This window comes from Ambystoma mexicanum, chromosome 3p, assembly GCF_040938575.1.
Source record: "Ambystoma mexicanum isolate Mex_15411 chromosome 3p, UKY_AmexF1_1, whole genome shotgun sequence".
Lineage (NCBI taxonomy): Eukaryota > Metazoa > Chordata > Amphibia > Caudata > Ambystomatidae > Ambystoma > Ambystoma mexicanum.
The window spans coordinates 703,685,944-703,701,366 of record NC_090925.1 but is presented as its reverse complement, the minus strand read 5'-3'; the positions used below and the strand labels follow the sequence as shown (position 1 = coordinate 703,701,366).

The 15,423-nt window shown below is 43.7% G+C and overlaps 1 protein-coding gene across 3 annotated transcripts in view; it reads left to right on the top strand.

The window, feature by feature from the left end:
- Nucleotides 1-15,423, top strand: part of GRK6 (G protein-coupled receptor kinase 6) — a 729,447-nt gene that overhangs the window by 492,258 nt on the left and 221,766 nt on the right. For all 3 annotated transcript variants that reach the window (XM_069651525.1, XM_069651526.1, XM_069651527.1), the window contains exon 11: nt 7,582-7,671. In XM_069651525.1, the coding sequence (XP_069507626.1) occupies nt 7,582-7,671 (90 nt within the window). The remainder of the gene's footprint in view (nt 1-7,581; nt 7,672-15,423) is intronic.

Here is a 15,423-nt window from a genome sequence, read left to right as displayed (position 1 = left end):
GCAGCTGAAGGTGTGAAGGAATGCAACCCTTTTATAGGGAGTGGAGTTTCCTCTTGGTGCCTAAAGTTACTATTGACCCAAAGGTCGGCATCCTTACCCTGTCCAACCTGGGGTTAAGCCCAGAAACACTAATGAAACCCATCCAAAAGGAATTGTGAGAACACCCTGCTGGGCCCTGAACCCTTCCCAGACCTGTTCTAAAGCTCTGCCTGGAATCTGTGCACACTGTACTACATGACCAGCCTCCTCTGCATTCTGTGTCACTGGCACTGATAGTGCACCAGATGGATGCACGGACTCCAGTAGCTCTGCTCCTCTTCAGCACAGCAGCATACCTCACTCTCTTTACAGCAGTCTCCCTGTGATTCATTGCCATCAGAGCTGCTGCTGCTTCACCTGGACTGCCATTGCTGATCTCACATCTTGCATTTGTCAGAGTTTCATCAGCCTGTGATCTCGAACAACTGAAGCAATTTAAAAGTGCAAGGTTACCCCTGCTCTGCCTTAGGAAAGGCATGTTAACGATTGTGAAGTAAAGTCTTACCTTTTACATTGAGTCTTCTACTTATCATGGAATATCACCCAATGTGTGGACTATTATCTTTCTCTATTGGGAAACCGTTATGGCTCCATGTTCATCCTGTTTGAGTCTAACTCACAGTTGACTAAGACAAGCCTGGGGTATGAACTTTTTATGTTTGAACCCTAAAGTTGCGTTATAAAGTTTATTTACATGAGCTACACAGCTAATGTCATAATAGCCTCTATGTTGACATCCCCTTTTGCCAAGTTCTAGTTACCCCTCTGAAGTCTGGGTATGTGACCCTCCGCTTTGTAAACCAGCGAGACTCCGAGACAAGCCACATGTACATTTTAGCTTCCCAGATGGGGTACATTGGAGTGAGGGGGGGCGGGAGGCAGTGGGAAGGATTTCCAGAACTGCTCTGTGTTCCCCTAAGTATCCTGTGCTATAGTGATGGGAGTGGATACTACCCATCCTGACTATTTGCAGAGGTGTAATCGATCAGGACATCCTGCTCTAACATTACCAGGACTTACTAAAATCCAGTGTTCTGAAATCCCCCCAAAGCACCCAAATATACAACGGGGCCCTAGTTTGTTGCTTTGACTAGAACCACTGTCGCCACTTTCCACAACAAACACCAGCCGTGGGAAAGAAAATGCATCCCAACAATCCCCTCATACACTTTTGGTACCTCACCCTCACTTAGCCAGAACAGCACAGTGGAATTCCCACCCCACCTTCAGCTGCAGAACTTGTGCATATCGCACACTTAATGGGACTGAAAACCACACGTAAAACAGCAACTTGAAATCCCCAGCAGCCAAGTAACGAGTCCCCCAGAAATGGGAATTCACCATGCGTAAACCCTTTTACTTGCATCTGAAGCAGAAATCCAGGGTGGGCTCAAAACCAGCACCAGGAGCACATGGCATTTTAAAACACTTTTTCCTAACCCCCTGAGTTCTGAAATCCAAAGCCTCCCTCCAAGTCTGATCCTTGCTGAGAACTACCTGACCATCCCAGCTAATCAGGTCTGAGGAAAATTGACAAGCATTTTGTTACTGGTCCTTGTGGAAAGGAGCATATGGATATGTAAATGGATATTTCTCCACTGGTAATGCACAGTGGATAAAACATGATTTTTACAGCCTTCCGAGTATGTACCTTTCCATAGAGCAGGCTATGTAAGCCATTTTAATTCTCAGTAGAGGAGCACTCCTATGTTTGGTTAATTGTGAAAGAATTGGGTTTTTCACCCTAATCTGATAGGGGTAATCAAGATGTTGGCCCCTGGCCCTCTTTGGCTAGAGAGACTGTTTCACATCACTGATGTGCAATAAGGTTGAGCATCTGGTACTGCTGTTCAGAGGAGAATTTCCTGGCATTTTGCTGCTGGACTGTCTTTGGGTGGTAAGGGAGGGGTGATGGAGAGCCTTAGATCAATGCCTGCTCTAAACTGTATTCTAAATGCTAACATTGCCTAGATCAAGGAGAGCATGAACATGAGGCTGGCTATATCCTTGACACTGGTAGAGCTCACACAGAGGAGAGAACAGAACGAGCTGGGCACTATTATTTGTTTATGGTTTGGTTAAACCTTTACAAAAATAGGATAACAGAATAGAATAACAGAATAAATACAACATTAAAACAATTAAAATCCAAAACAGTTCATACAGTCATGTTAAGAACATAAATAGAATCGATTAACAACATTATCTGTCATAGTACAAAGCTAAAGTATATAAAACATATAAAGCGATCCACATAGCACAACAAGACTCAAGAGTTTGTATGTGTAACTTTAGGAAAGATCGCAAAAGTTCTTCAAAAAGGCAATGATTCTTAGTTTCAAGACAGTGGAGCTGTTATGTCTTATCTGATACCATAGCATTTCCGTGTTCACACAGTGCAAATGGACAATAAATTGCTCAAAGTATAGTATACGTTGCTTCAGTAGAGCTGGGCATAACAGTATTAAGTGCAACAGAGTTTCTTCAAGCCCTTCTTCTTTACAATACCTACACCAGCCCCAAGCATCTTTGTGGAGATTCCATCTTTTCAAAATATAATTTGTTTTAAGAATATTAAATCGAAATCGCATAAGGATTTCTAAAACTTTGAGAAGGATATTTTTCCAGGTAAGATTCTAAAACAGGCTTGAATTTCCAAAACGAGTGCATTTGATTCACCATTTTTGATTGTGAAACATAATTAAGAGTCTGTTGCCAATCATTACATACCAATATATATTTCACTTTCATGGGATACGTTGACAGCATCTCTGTCGGAATACCTGCTTTCCCTAAAATGTCCTCCATACTCGCTTTCAGTTTCAGGCAAAAAATATTGGATCGGTCTTTCCCTGCTATCGTATACAAGGACTTAGTATCGTTTACCAGACATTTTCTCCACAACAGCATTTTTTTCAAAGTAATAATTGATCTCGATGATTGCAAGCCAAATTCATATCTAATTGCTTCAATCTGTATGGTCTTCGGAATAAAGAATAGAACACCTTTGCATATAACACTTTCCAAGTTCTTCATAAAATCCATACTTTCTAAATCATAAAGTTCCAAACCATATAGAAGTTTAGGTATTCAAGACATAGTATAAAATTGCTTCAGAGGTATTACAGTAAATCTGCCAAATGTAGCATCCATTTTACACATTTGTCTCTGTATCATGTCTGCTTTGGCTCCTAGTTGTCTTTTAATAATAGCAGAGTAGCCATTACCTGTAAAGTGGTATCCCAAGTATTTAAAGGGTTCTTGACAGCTAATTTGTTTCCCTTGACAGGACCAAGATAGACAAGATTTTTTTTTTCATGAACTTACCCAATCGTATTATACTAGTTTTGGCGGCATTGATTTTCAAGTGTATACTAGAAGTAAAAACTACAAAAGCGTTTCAATATCTGCAAGCCCACCTTTGTACAGTCTAACAGTAAGAAGTCGTCGGCATATGCTAGCCATTCAATCGATGTCTCGCCTAATTTCGTGCTGTCAAGCCTTTATCTGACATCATCTTGCCAGCATTACAGACATATAAATTAAATAAAGTCGCAGCTAACTTACTGCTTTGTCTCAGGCCATTAGGAATTGTGAGCTTTGAAGACAGCCGCCCTTCTGAGTTTAATCTGACTTTAATCTTGGTATCAGAGTATAGATCCATGACTATTTCAAGTATGTGACTAGGGATCGATAAATCTCTCATTGCCCATAAAGTGTGCCGATCCACCAAATCAAAGGCTTTAGAGACTATCTGTAACTTTCGTGTTGTTCAACAAGTGAGCATGACCTCTCGAGTTCCAGCATGCTATTGAAAATGTGCCCTTATCGCTAAAGTGGTTTAACCAGCGTCTTCAAAAAACCAATCGCTTCTTTTAGGGTCAAACCTCTCCATTCATGATTATCTGTACACAGATCAACAGTATCACCCACTTTTGTTTTAACAGACTGAATGTTCTTATCACCCCCCAGTTTAGGATGTATAGTGTCCTGCCTTTGCTCAGTGGGAGTGGATTGGTAGATATCAAAACCTTTGCATTGCAACGCTTCTGCTTCTTTCATCAACAACATTCTAACCAGCGGTGAGGGGATTACCAAACGCACATAGTCTAATCTTTTTTTTGTGAATAGAATCCACCAGTACAATGTCGATGGATGATATCAGCTGGAGAGCAAGAATAGTAGCAAGTTATGACATAATATAGGGACGATTCAACGATATTTGTTTACCTTCTGTAAATAGAGTGGTTCATATTAAACTCGGCAGATCAATCATCGCTGGTTTCTTTGTCTAATAAATCGTTCCCCATCTCAAAGTTTTCATAATGATGTTGGATATTTTTATCATGCGGGTAAAGAGATGTTTGACCGTGGGTAGATTTTTCTCTATTGTCGGTCTTTTCCTCTAAGATTTTTCTCACAATATTGGCAATTTCCTTTTACTAGTAGTGACATCACAATCAGTACCAGAGTCAACCCTATGGGTGTGACATTCGATCTCATTCAAAAATTAGTGGTGCCACATTTAGGCTCAAGGCTTAGATCCCCCGTTCGAGGCTCAATCATTTCAATGTCTTGAGTTGGTTTACCACAACACACTGGAGACCAGAGGCGTTGCTAGGGGGGGGGGCTAAGGGGGCTATAGCCCCTGGTCTTTTGGTTGTAGCCCCGGATAGAATCTCAGGAGCTACAGCCAAAAGGCTGGCTAGTCCCGAGTCCCGACAGTCCCGACATTAGCTTAGCCCCAGATCTCTTCCAGACCTAGCAACACCCCTGCTGGAGACACATTGCTACTAGTTCCTGAATTTGAGTGGCTAAGGACACATGTGTTGGTGTTACCTTCGCACAGCAGTTTTTCACGTAGAGGAGTAGCTACCGTCGATGTGCTTAGTTTAATTTTTGGGCAGGACATTAAGTTAATCAGTTTATTATTATTAGTCCCAAATTTCTTCCCTTGACCTACTGTATCTTCCACGAGATCAACATTCACCATACCCACAGGTTTTTTTTACATTACAGTTCTGCTGAGATCATTGAATTAGCTTTAAAGATTTCAAAAATATCAGCCATGCCTGATTTTAACGATGACAGCTGTGAGGCAATATCTAAATATTCAATTTTCTTTTTCATGGTGTCAGAAATTGAGTTCACTGCTTCATAGTAACCGTCCTGTATCAGCTGCTAAACGGGTCTGGTACCATTACCGGATACCCTATTTGCGTTTACTTCATCTAAGACAGTTATTTTTGTAGCCGTATCAGTCAGCCAACCCATGTCTTTTTTCTTCAATCATGTTTTTAAAGTTAACGTCTCTTAAGTATTTTTGTGTTGTCTTAGACACATTTTTCTTTTTATTTTGATTTTGTAACTGTACTTGACTTTTTTTTCTCTTTTTGTTTTAGTCAAGTTAGACGTGCACACTGTTCTTTCAGTGTTAGAAGGGGAATGGTGTTCCACAACCACGACTGGTATCTCGGTCGAATCAGCTTTTGTTTTGGGGGAATTCGCCTGCTTCTGAGAATCCTCTATCACAATTGCCTCTGGAATAAGTGCATTTTTAGGATTCACAGTGCAGTTGTGCCACATACATCTTTTTCAATTAACAGTTTAGAAGACGAATTAACGAGTATCTCGTTAAATTTCACAGGGACCTGCTGAACAGATGTATTGATTTGTTGTAGTAGCTCTGTTTGCCTTCTTAATTCACTCAGGATCAAGCGATTAAAAATTCCCATCAAAGTGCATATATCCGTGTTATCTGATTTGTCCGGTATAGGGTCGTTCTATAAGTCTACATTAACTTTATCCGGGGAATCAGAGTTGTTATCCAGTTGGAAATCGTCCATGTCAGCAGTTCTGAAAACACTAGGAGTGTCGTCAAACAACTGCTGCACCATGGAAACTTCCCCTTGTGTCTTAGACATTTCATTCCACATACATTTCAACATTTCTTTTTGTGGATTATTAAGTCTTCCGCAAACGGGGATTGCGAACGGTCATTCGATTGTATACATTTGTTCGCAATACCCTCATTTATTTTCAAGTCATTCGAACAAATTTGCACGCATGCTAGTAGCTCCTCCTCCTCAGTACGTTAAGGAGGAAGAGGTATGGCACCCGCACGCGCAAGCCTAGCCCTGCGCGGTGAGACTGCTGTAAAAAAATCAGCGCGAGGATCTTTCATGATATTAGGGAGTTTGGATTGTTTACCTTTCATCGTCATCGAAGCCTGATTGCCGACCTTTTTTCAAACAGGTCAGTAGGCGAGTGACTCCCTGTCAGTCGTACACTTCAACCGGCACTTCCTTCAATAATAACAGCAAACACAACTCAAAGCTATGGTGGCTTGCACGATACACGGGAAACAGTGAACAGTAAACAGTGTACTTGAATGTGCTTCGAGGTGTGCGCGCATGTGCGCTGCACCTTGGGTAAATATAGTGGATGGGAGGGACTAGGAAGGGGTGGGACCATCACCACTAGGAAGGAGTGGGAACACCATGCCAGTCACAGGTTCCCCAAAAAATCAGAAAGGAATTTTTTAACAAACAATGTTTAACCTGATAGTGTCTACAGGTTCAGACAGTCCGTAACTATGACCGTCCGTTGCTACAACAGATAACGTAACGTGACGGAGATCAGAATTCACCTCCAGGCAACTTCCGTGTTACACAGAGAGACGTCCTCTCGTGGAATGGATAACGTGTAACAACGAAGTCTGGTAGTCTGCACTGAAGTGACAGCGATCCAAACAGCGGTCCAAACAGTACTTCGATGTGCTTCAAGGTGTGAGCTGGGCACTATAATCTTGAGGCCAAGTTCTGAGCCAATAAGAGAATGATCACTTTATCCTGAAGACTGTATAAAACCAGGCATTTCTTAAGAGACCATTGGTTCCTAGATAGGTTACACCCCTCTTAGTTGTCCACCCTGACTGCTTTCGTGATCGTCTTCTGGTACACTATTACAGGCAGTGAAACTGATGTCTCCTGAGTTCATCCCACACCCTCTTGGGATGGCCATCCTCACGCTTTGGGAAGTGTTGGGTAAACCAGTAAGCCATGAAGAAGTTTTATACCTACCTTTTTGTGTGTAGGTGGTGTTGAACTGTCCTTTTCTCGTCTCTTGGCCACTTCTTCACACATGTTATTTTCTCCTATGCGGTGCTCCTAAGAGTTGGTCTTGGCTTCATGACACTTGCTACTACTGGCAAAACAAGGAAATATTTAAAGCAAAATGATCTACCTAGACTTGAAGATACTCTTGAAACCTGACCTCCAGCTTTGTCTCCCTCGCAGTTTCTCCCGCAAAACTCTTGCTTTTGCCCACTGCCACTCCCTGTTGCTTGATGTACCCCATCTTCCCTCACCCAGTCAAAGTCCTCAATGGTTTATGCCAGGATTGCACTCAGCTTGTGGAGGCCATTTTTTAACCTTTTAACAGTGTACATTGACTGGCGGGTTGTGCTTTCAGTACCTCAAACATGACAGTGTTGATTTTTATATTTCTTTATTGGTTTCATGCATTTGTTCCAATCCACAGGTCACATCCGCATTTCAGACCTTGGGCTGGCAGTACACATACCGAAGGACCAGACGATAAAAGGCAGAGTGGGCACTGTGGGCTACATGGGTAAGTGAATCTTTACCTGCATGGCTTTCTGTCGCACTCGTTCTCCTGCCTTAACTGCTGCTTCTCATTCTACTCCTAATGTTATTTAGACTTTTCATGGCTGATAAATGTCGCCGGACAAAGTTTTAGGTTCTCTTTTCATTCAATGTGGGAAATTGTGTGCTACATGCTTGAACTAATATCAGCACCTTGATACTCATTACAAGAATTCCAGTCATCAATTCCATTTGTTGGTCTGTCTGACCTAGTCTAGCCTTTTCTGGACCCCTGTGCCTTTTGTCCCTCCGACACTCTGGAAACCCTCCATGGGCCCTCTCCCCTCACCCTCCTGTGAGGAAAAAAACCTTGGTGTCATCTTCGATTCCCCTTCCTTCTTGGCAAGGTCCGTGATATGAGGAGAGAAGGCCCACTTTAAGCTGCAACTCCTCAGAGGCATTCTTTTTTTTCCTTCTTTTTTTGCTCACCTTTCCCCCAGAAACTCAATGTCTCCAGAGCGCCCGGTCCTCCCCAGGCTGGACTACTGCAACAGCCTGTTCCTCAATCTGTCTAGCTCCTCTTTTTGACTTATTCAACTAATCCATAAAATGACTGTGAGACTTATCCTTGGCCTCAAGCCCAGGGACCGCATCTCTCCAGCTCTAAAATCTCGCCACTGGCTTCCGGTTGCTGCGAGGATCAAGTTCAAGATCCTCTGCATCATCCACAAGGCTGTCTGAGGCCTGGGACCCCGCTACGTCCAACTCTGCCTCCCTAAAAACCTCAGAGCCCTTGGCTCGTCTAGCTCTAACTCTCTGCAGATCTGTAGTTTTTCCAAGCAGAGAGTGGGGGTGTAGATCTCTCTCCTCAGCAGGAGCTGCCCTCTGGAATGGGTTCCCTGCCCCTCTCAGAATTGAGCCGGATCTTCTTCAGTTCCGGAAGCTTCTCAAGACCTTCCTTTTCTTGTCTTCCTTCCCTATTCCCCGTCCCCTGCTAATGTGCCCTTCTGCCTCTTGACTGGCTGCCTGCTTCCTTCAGAGTCATACAGGGTTCCAGGCCCCCCCTAGTCCAGTTTACCAGTCTACCCGTGCACTTGGTCTCCCCTGAAACCCCCCCCGCCCTGCACTTGCCCTTCTCGGCGACCTTCCCTCCTGCACTAGCCTGACTGAGCCTGCACCCTTGTAGCCCTTCCAGCCCCTCACCTCGCACTTAACTCGTGGACCTTCCTTCCCCTGCACTCTGCTTTCCCCTGGCTCTGCCCGCCTTGCCTGTCCTGGCACTCGCTTTTTCTCACAGACCCCCCCCCCCTGCACTTCTCTTACTGCACTCGCACTATCCGAATGTTACGAGGCCCAGTAAGATTGCTTTTGCGTTGTCCTCCCTGTTCCCCCCCTCCCGTGAAACACATTGTGAATAGATGCATTATAAATACCCAATAAATAAAAAATCCAAAAATGGCATTGCGGTCAGCACTCAGGTTTTTGGATTGAAAACCTTAGGTGTGAATATCAATTAAACCTGATCTGCTGTGCGGGATTGATTGATAACGGCGCCGGGGCCCATCGTTGAGGCACACACTGCGCTCAGGCCTATAACTTTGTCCCCAGGCAATTACCACATGATCCGGCCCACTGGATCGGGTTTTATTGTCTAAGTGATACAGATACAATACTGACCATATAGTCCAAATACGTTTTCATATGAATGGCAATTTAAAATTAATATCTCCTTAAAGAATTGCATTGATTGCGTAGGTCTGTTAACTTAAATTAGGGAAGCCCAATGCCCGCACACAGCTTTGTCCCTTTTTGCTCCTTTTTTTTCTGACTTCCCTTTAGACACCCATCCTTCTTGTCCTACATTATCTCCCTTGCATATAAGGTTCATGTCAACGGCTTGAAACATAGCCACCCAGGTTCTCCGAGAATGCTTCTCGCTGTTAAGAATTTCTAAATTCTCTAGTGAAGGTTTGGGAAGACCAAACAATGTTGTATGCACAGGGCATCCCATAATGTAAGCCCGACTTCCACAATGGTACTGTGACTGAGCACTATGGCTTTTATCTTAGGTGAGCGACCTGGTCGTAAATTTTAGCTCACGTGCACACACACACACACACACACACGCGCACGCGCACACGCACACGCACTTCAGCACACTATGGATTGTTATGTCTTAGAGCGACCACAAAATGCCTTTTTTTAAAAAAAATAACTTATTTGCAACTTCGCTCATAACATATCGATTTCTATTGTCTGCTTTTCTCAACTACCCTAAATGTCATACATTTGCGTTCACTCTTGAATTAAGACCTACATATAGTGTTAATCGTGGGTCATAGAAGGCCATCTAGTGGGCTTTCTAAATGTAACAAGTGTGACAGATCTAGCAATTGTATTCACTGCTTCTCTTATGTAGCCAGGGAAAGGCAGGAGTTTACCCCACTATGTACTTGGGGGGGCAGCTATCTACCGCAGGACAAACTCCAGGGAGGCAGGTGAGGACATTGGACCAGAACAATTCTTTAGCTGGATTCTCTGATAACAACCATTTGCCTTTTCCCCATTCTTTTATGGCATATTGTAACGTGGATTAAGAATCTCCACTGTTTACTGGTCACCAACCTTATGGGCATAACTCCCTCCCCCCCCCCTTAACACTGAATCGAGAACGGGGGATCGAGCAATTAAGGTCACTAGAAGCGTCAATCGAACTCCACCACGTTCCAGTCAGTGGAGGATGTTAGCAAGTACTGGAGCAAGGAAAATGGCGAGAACAGGGTTCAAGGATGTCAGACAGAAGAGTGTTTGCTGCGCCACCGTCACGGCGGGAGCAGAGAAGCTAACGAGATGCTCTTCCACTCAGCAGACAGATCGCAGAGGAAACGGTGAGGCGCAAGGGTTGTCAAAGCTGCCAAAGAGAACCGGTAAACCACCGGGGCACTTGAGGGTAGATGTTGCGGACCATTGGTGAAGGGTAGAAACCCACACAAGGGAACTGGGTCATTTAACACAGATGAAGGGTTGTTGGCCCGACATATGAAAAATATAATCACTTGGATAAAGAAACAAGTCAGTGCTGATGAGTGTGAACCTGGGATTTGCACTCGAATATTGAGTGGACTTAAAAAGCTCTGGCAGGAGAGTAAACCAGGGATTGGAGAAACTGGGCAGCAACCCCAAGAAATTGTTGGAAAGCTTAGAATACGGGGAAAGAGATTTCCCCCCCCCCCACCCCCTGATTTGTGGACCAATGGGGAAGAATCGTATCCCGTTCTGAAAAAGGCATCAGAGGTCCAGAGAAAGAACTGTGTTGTGCAAACGTAGAAAAACTCAAGGGAAGAGCCATCGTCCTCGGGTTTGTAGAATATACAAGTGACATTGTAAATAACCAGAAGGATCCTAGTTGAAGGGGAGGCCCCTTCTCTGGTGGAACTACATTTTCCTTTCTTCACTTTAAAGACTTTGTTTGGAACTTTGGAAGGAAGCTTCAGGTGTTCGGCTAAAAGACATTTCCATTACACCTTATATTGAGTTTAGTTTGTGAGGGTCAGTTTAGGAGTTTGGACACCGAACAGAGAACTCTTTTTAATTTAGACATCCTGACAGACATTACATAGTTTTGTTGAGGCAGGGAAACCCTTCTCAGTTGGGTAGGTAGGATTTCCCCAAACCCCTCTTTGTTTCAATAACACTTTATTCAATATAGAATGTGTTACTGTATCTGAGTCTTACTCTTGATCCCTCACATAAAACGGAGAAAACAAGTGTTTTGCCTGACAATTATTTTTGCAAACAGAAGATCAATTATACATTGGTTACCTTTATTTGAAATATAATGAATGCTTTAAGGGGTCTGATGGGTATCTGGGGACTGGATATCCCCTTTTCTTGACCCTAACCAGCCCCTTGCATTTATAATCGATATTTCCCTAATGAACACAAAGTTTATGACAAATGAAAATCAATGAAGTAGATATTTCTTCTGTTACCCAGCTCAGTATTTTATACACCGTTAATGAATGGATAACAGCAAGGTTCTAAAAATCTGTGAAGTGTATCTGAAGGAGATGGCAATAATTTAGGAAAAGGCAACACAATATTTCAAGTTAACTATTCAATACGTTGTTACGTTAAACCTTATAGAGAAACTTTAACACTAAAGCTTTGACAGTTATGAGAAAAACGGTGGTTCTGTGCCGCTAAGTTTTGAGAGGAGTTGTAGAGAAGGCAACCTAAATGCTTGTATGACCTCTTGTCATCCTATAAATCCATTGCTGGTGGCCTTCTCTAGTACTTGGAATAACTGCAAACATGTATGAAGCTCTGCAACAAAATCCCCCAATGACAAGTTTGTTCTTCTAGTTAGACACTTGAATGACGAAATATATGGCATACATATTTCTGAGGCTTTTGTATCTGCTTAGAATTGCATCCTTGGCATAGGGCTGACATTGAGTGGTTGGTGCAGTGTATTGCATGATTCATTTTCGATTTCTAAAAGAGTCGTCGAACGGGCATTCCTTTAATACCATCCCTACTGTGATGTGTTATGTACCCATGATCCCTCACGCAGTAAGGTCCTCCCCCTCTTCCCGCCTTCGGGTTGGTCGCACTTTGCAGAGTTAATCGGAGTGGTACTTTTGCTCATGATCGTGTGTCTGAATAAGATACACAGAGAGCGCTTACCATCTAGTGAACTGTTGTTGCTGATGCCTCTTGACTGAGCACAACAACCACAGGATTGATCATCTTACGCGGCACACAGCAGCTTTGGAGATCGGCGTTCAGTGGCCTACAGCTCCAGGCTTCGACCTTCACAATATGGAGATTGGGGGGTAAAACACTTAGAATTTAGGAAAATGTCTCCTTACTTTACCCCAGTAATATTAATTATCTTGCTGTATGCCAGCTTTCGACCTGGACAATACCCCTTTTTAAATTCTGCCCCATGTGTAACAAAAGATTTCCATGGAAAGATCCACAGTCTGCATTTGTCTTCCGAGATATCACCAGGAAGATAAATACCGGCCGTGCAAGCTTTTAAAGCTGAAAACACTACATGATCTGCTGTCAAAATGCTGTGTGGCCTTTGCGATGCAAGCTGAGGCACCAATCGAATAGCCTGCCGGGGCAGTGGAATCCAAGCTTGAAAAGGACAGCCCAGGCTTAGATGTCCGCATCCGAGAGATTTCAGATGGGTAGAAATACAGGATTTCCGTGGGCCAGTCCCCAGCTCCGACTGGAAGTCATAATGTGCGGCTATGGAGGTTTCCCCTGGCGACAAGGCTAAACACTCTAAACCAGTACACTGGAATATTTTGGTGCATTTTGCAGGGACACCGAGCAAATTGAAACATGTTGCACGTACATGATGAAACCCTAATTACAGAAGCTTCCAATCTTCTGTGGGATATTGTTATCCCATTCCTCTTGATCAAAACAGCATCCGGAGATGAGACAAACACAAACGCAGGCGGGTGAGACAAAGGCAGAGTGGACCTTGGGTGAGACATGGTATCCCCCTTTCCCTAAAGACAACCAACCAAACCCTTTCACAACCTTTTGTGGGCTATTCTAAGACGGCTCTCCTCATTTCTCCACAATTGACACTTGACAGTACTGGGACGAAGAAGAGGCAACTAAGAGCAATTAAGACTTACTTCTTTAACCACTCTGGTACTGGGGCGAGGAAGATGCCTGCTAAGATTAGGGAAGGTCAGGCATGTCCCTTTAATGGTGGTCCAGCAAGGCTGATTGATCATCCAAACTTGCTGCCTGTTAAAGTGCTGCCGGTGTATAAATGGAGCCCAACCCAGTATCAGAGAGGAAGAGGAGGCCGGTGCATGCAGTGAAGGAACATACAGCGTGGTGTGGAAGTGGTGACTCCCTTGAGCAGACTGGGAAATTTGAGGGGAGCCATGTAGGCAGGCAGCCCCTTCCCCTTCTACTCAATGTGCTCATTCCCCTGTGGTGGTGGACCACCCCTGGAGTGTCTGATGGACAGGAACTGGAGCCCCGACGTTAAAGGAAGCAGGACGTGTGATCTGTTCTGCAGCCTGAACTTCTAAAAGGGAGCAGTGAATTTCTAGTGCTTAGGAGACCCGGTGCATGTGTGTGAACTCTTTATTTCTTGAATACTGTGTATCTGAGTGGTTGTGTGCTTCGGAATAGCATGTTTTTGAAGGTCTCTGCTCAATGAACCCACCAATTAAAGCAAAAGGAACCAACACTGAAATACAAAGAAAGTGAAAATGGACCATAAACAAGAAGCCAATTATTGAATACTGAACTGAATTGGAAACTTTACTACCAAACGGCAGTAGAACTTTTGAAACACAGAAGGAGGGAGAAAACCTTAAATCCAAGCAAACCATTCTATCAATGGAAGGAGGAAGGGGTTAACTAACTTTGAATTGGGGGTTATTTTGAAAGTATTGTGCGCATGACAAATCTGTGGATCAATGTGGGCGCTGGTTGGATAAGTTAGTCCATAGGGTCGCAGTTGTGCGAATGGTTTGTATTCATGGTCGAGTCAAATATTTGTCGTTACATGTGTTTGTTTATTGGGTTAATCATCACCAAAGAAAACATCATTGCGGCAATGATTGCCAATTTTTGACATGGTAAAGTGCAAACAGTCGACGCGCGTTTCAACCTAAGTCTTTTTCAAGGCTGTGATTTGTGAGTTGGTTTGAAGGTGAGGTGATACATACAGTGAAGTGACATTGTTTAAGACAGTAATTTTGTTAAGCATGTGTTATTCATCCAGTATGCATATAGTCAATTGTAATTTCAGTCATGATGAATTGGACAACAGTATGGCATGGTGATAGTGTGAGTCAGTGATGGTGAGTGGTAGTGGTGAAAGTGGGTTTTAAATAAACAGTTTTTATATAATTAGATAATTGCATTTTATGCATATTGACAATTGTAACAATAAGGCAGAGCACGAGCAATGTACCAAGGGCGAGGAAGGAAGGAAAACCAGTTGTTAGGAATGAGGGCCAAGAGAATTGTATGGCATTAAATATGAAGGGAACTGAATGTGTCTTACCCAATTGAGTTACGAGGTAGGCTCAGGTGAGCTATGGTCGGGTCCTCCCAGGTATGGGTGTCAGAGGGGCTGGATGGCCAATTCTGAAAGGATAGATGAGAGCCCAATTCCCCTCCGAGGCTCAGCCCACGCAAATACTGCTATTCTGCTGGTTCTACCCGCACCTTATTCTCCAATCCATTCAGGATATCTCTCCTATCCTTTCAGAATTGGCTATCCATTGTTACAGTTGTCAATATGCATAAAATGCAATTATCTAATTGGGGCAGTCCAGCACCGAAATGCTAGGCAATTCTCCTCTGAACAAGAGTACCAACAGCATCCCCAGACACGTGTTTCGGTCTGGTTGGACCTCATCAGTAGGTAGGAGCTGTGCCTTTCTAAGAATAGTGAGCAAGGGGTCCACGTCTGGATTCCCCTAGTAACTTAGGGTGAGACCCAAAGTTACTTAATTATGCAAATTGACAAGGGGGGTCCTGGGAGTCCCTCTGCCAGACATTAGTCCTGGTTACAAGTCTGGGGATGCTGTTGGTACTCTTGTTCAGAGGAGAATTGCCTAGCATTTCGGTGCTGGACTGCCCCAGGGCAGGACAAAGACTGATATGTTTGGGATATTTCTTCTCTATGAAAGATAGTGAGCTAAAGACTCTGGGTAAGTCTCTCGTAACCAGGACTAATGTCTGGCAGAGAGACTCCCAGGAACCCCCTTGTCAATCCTCA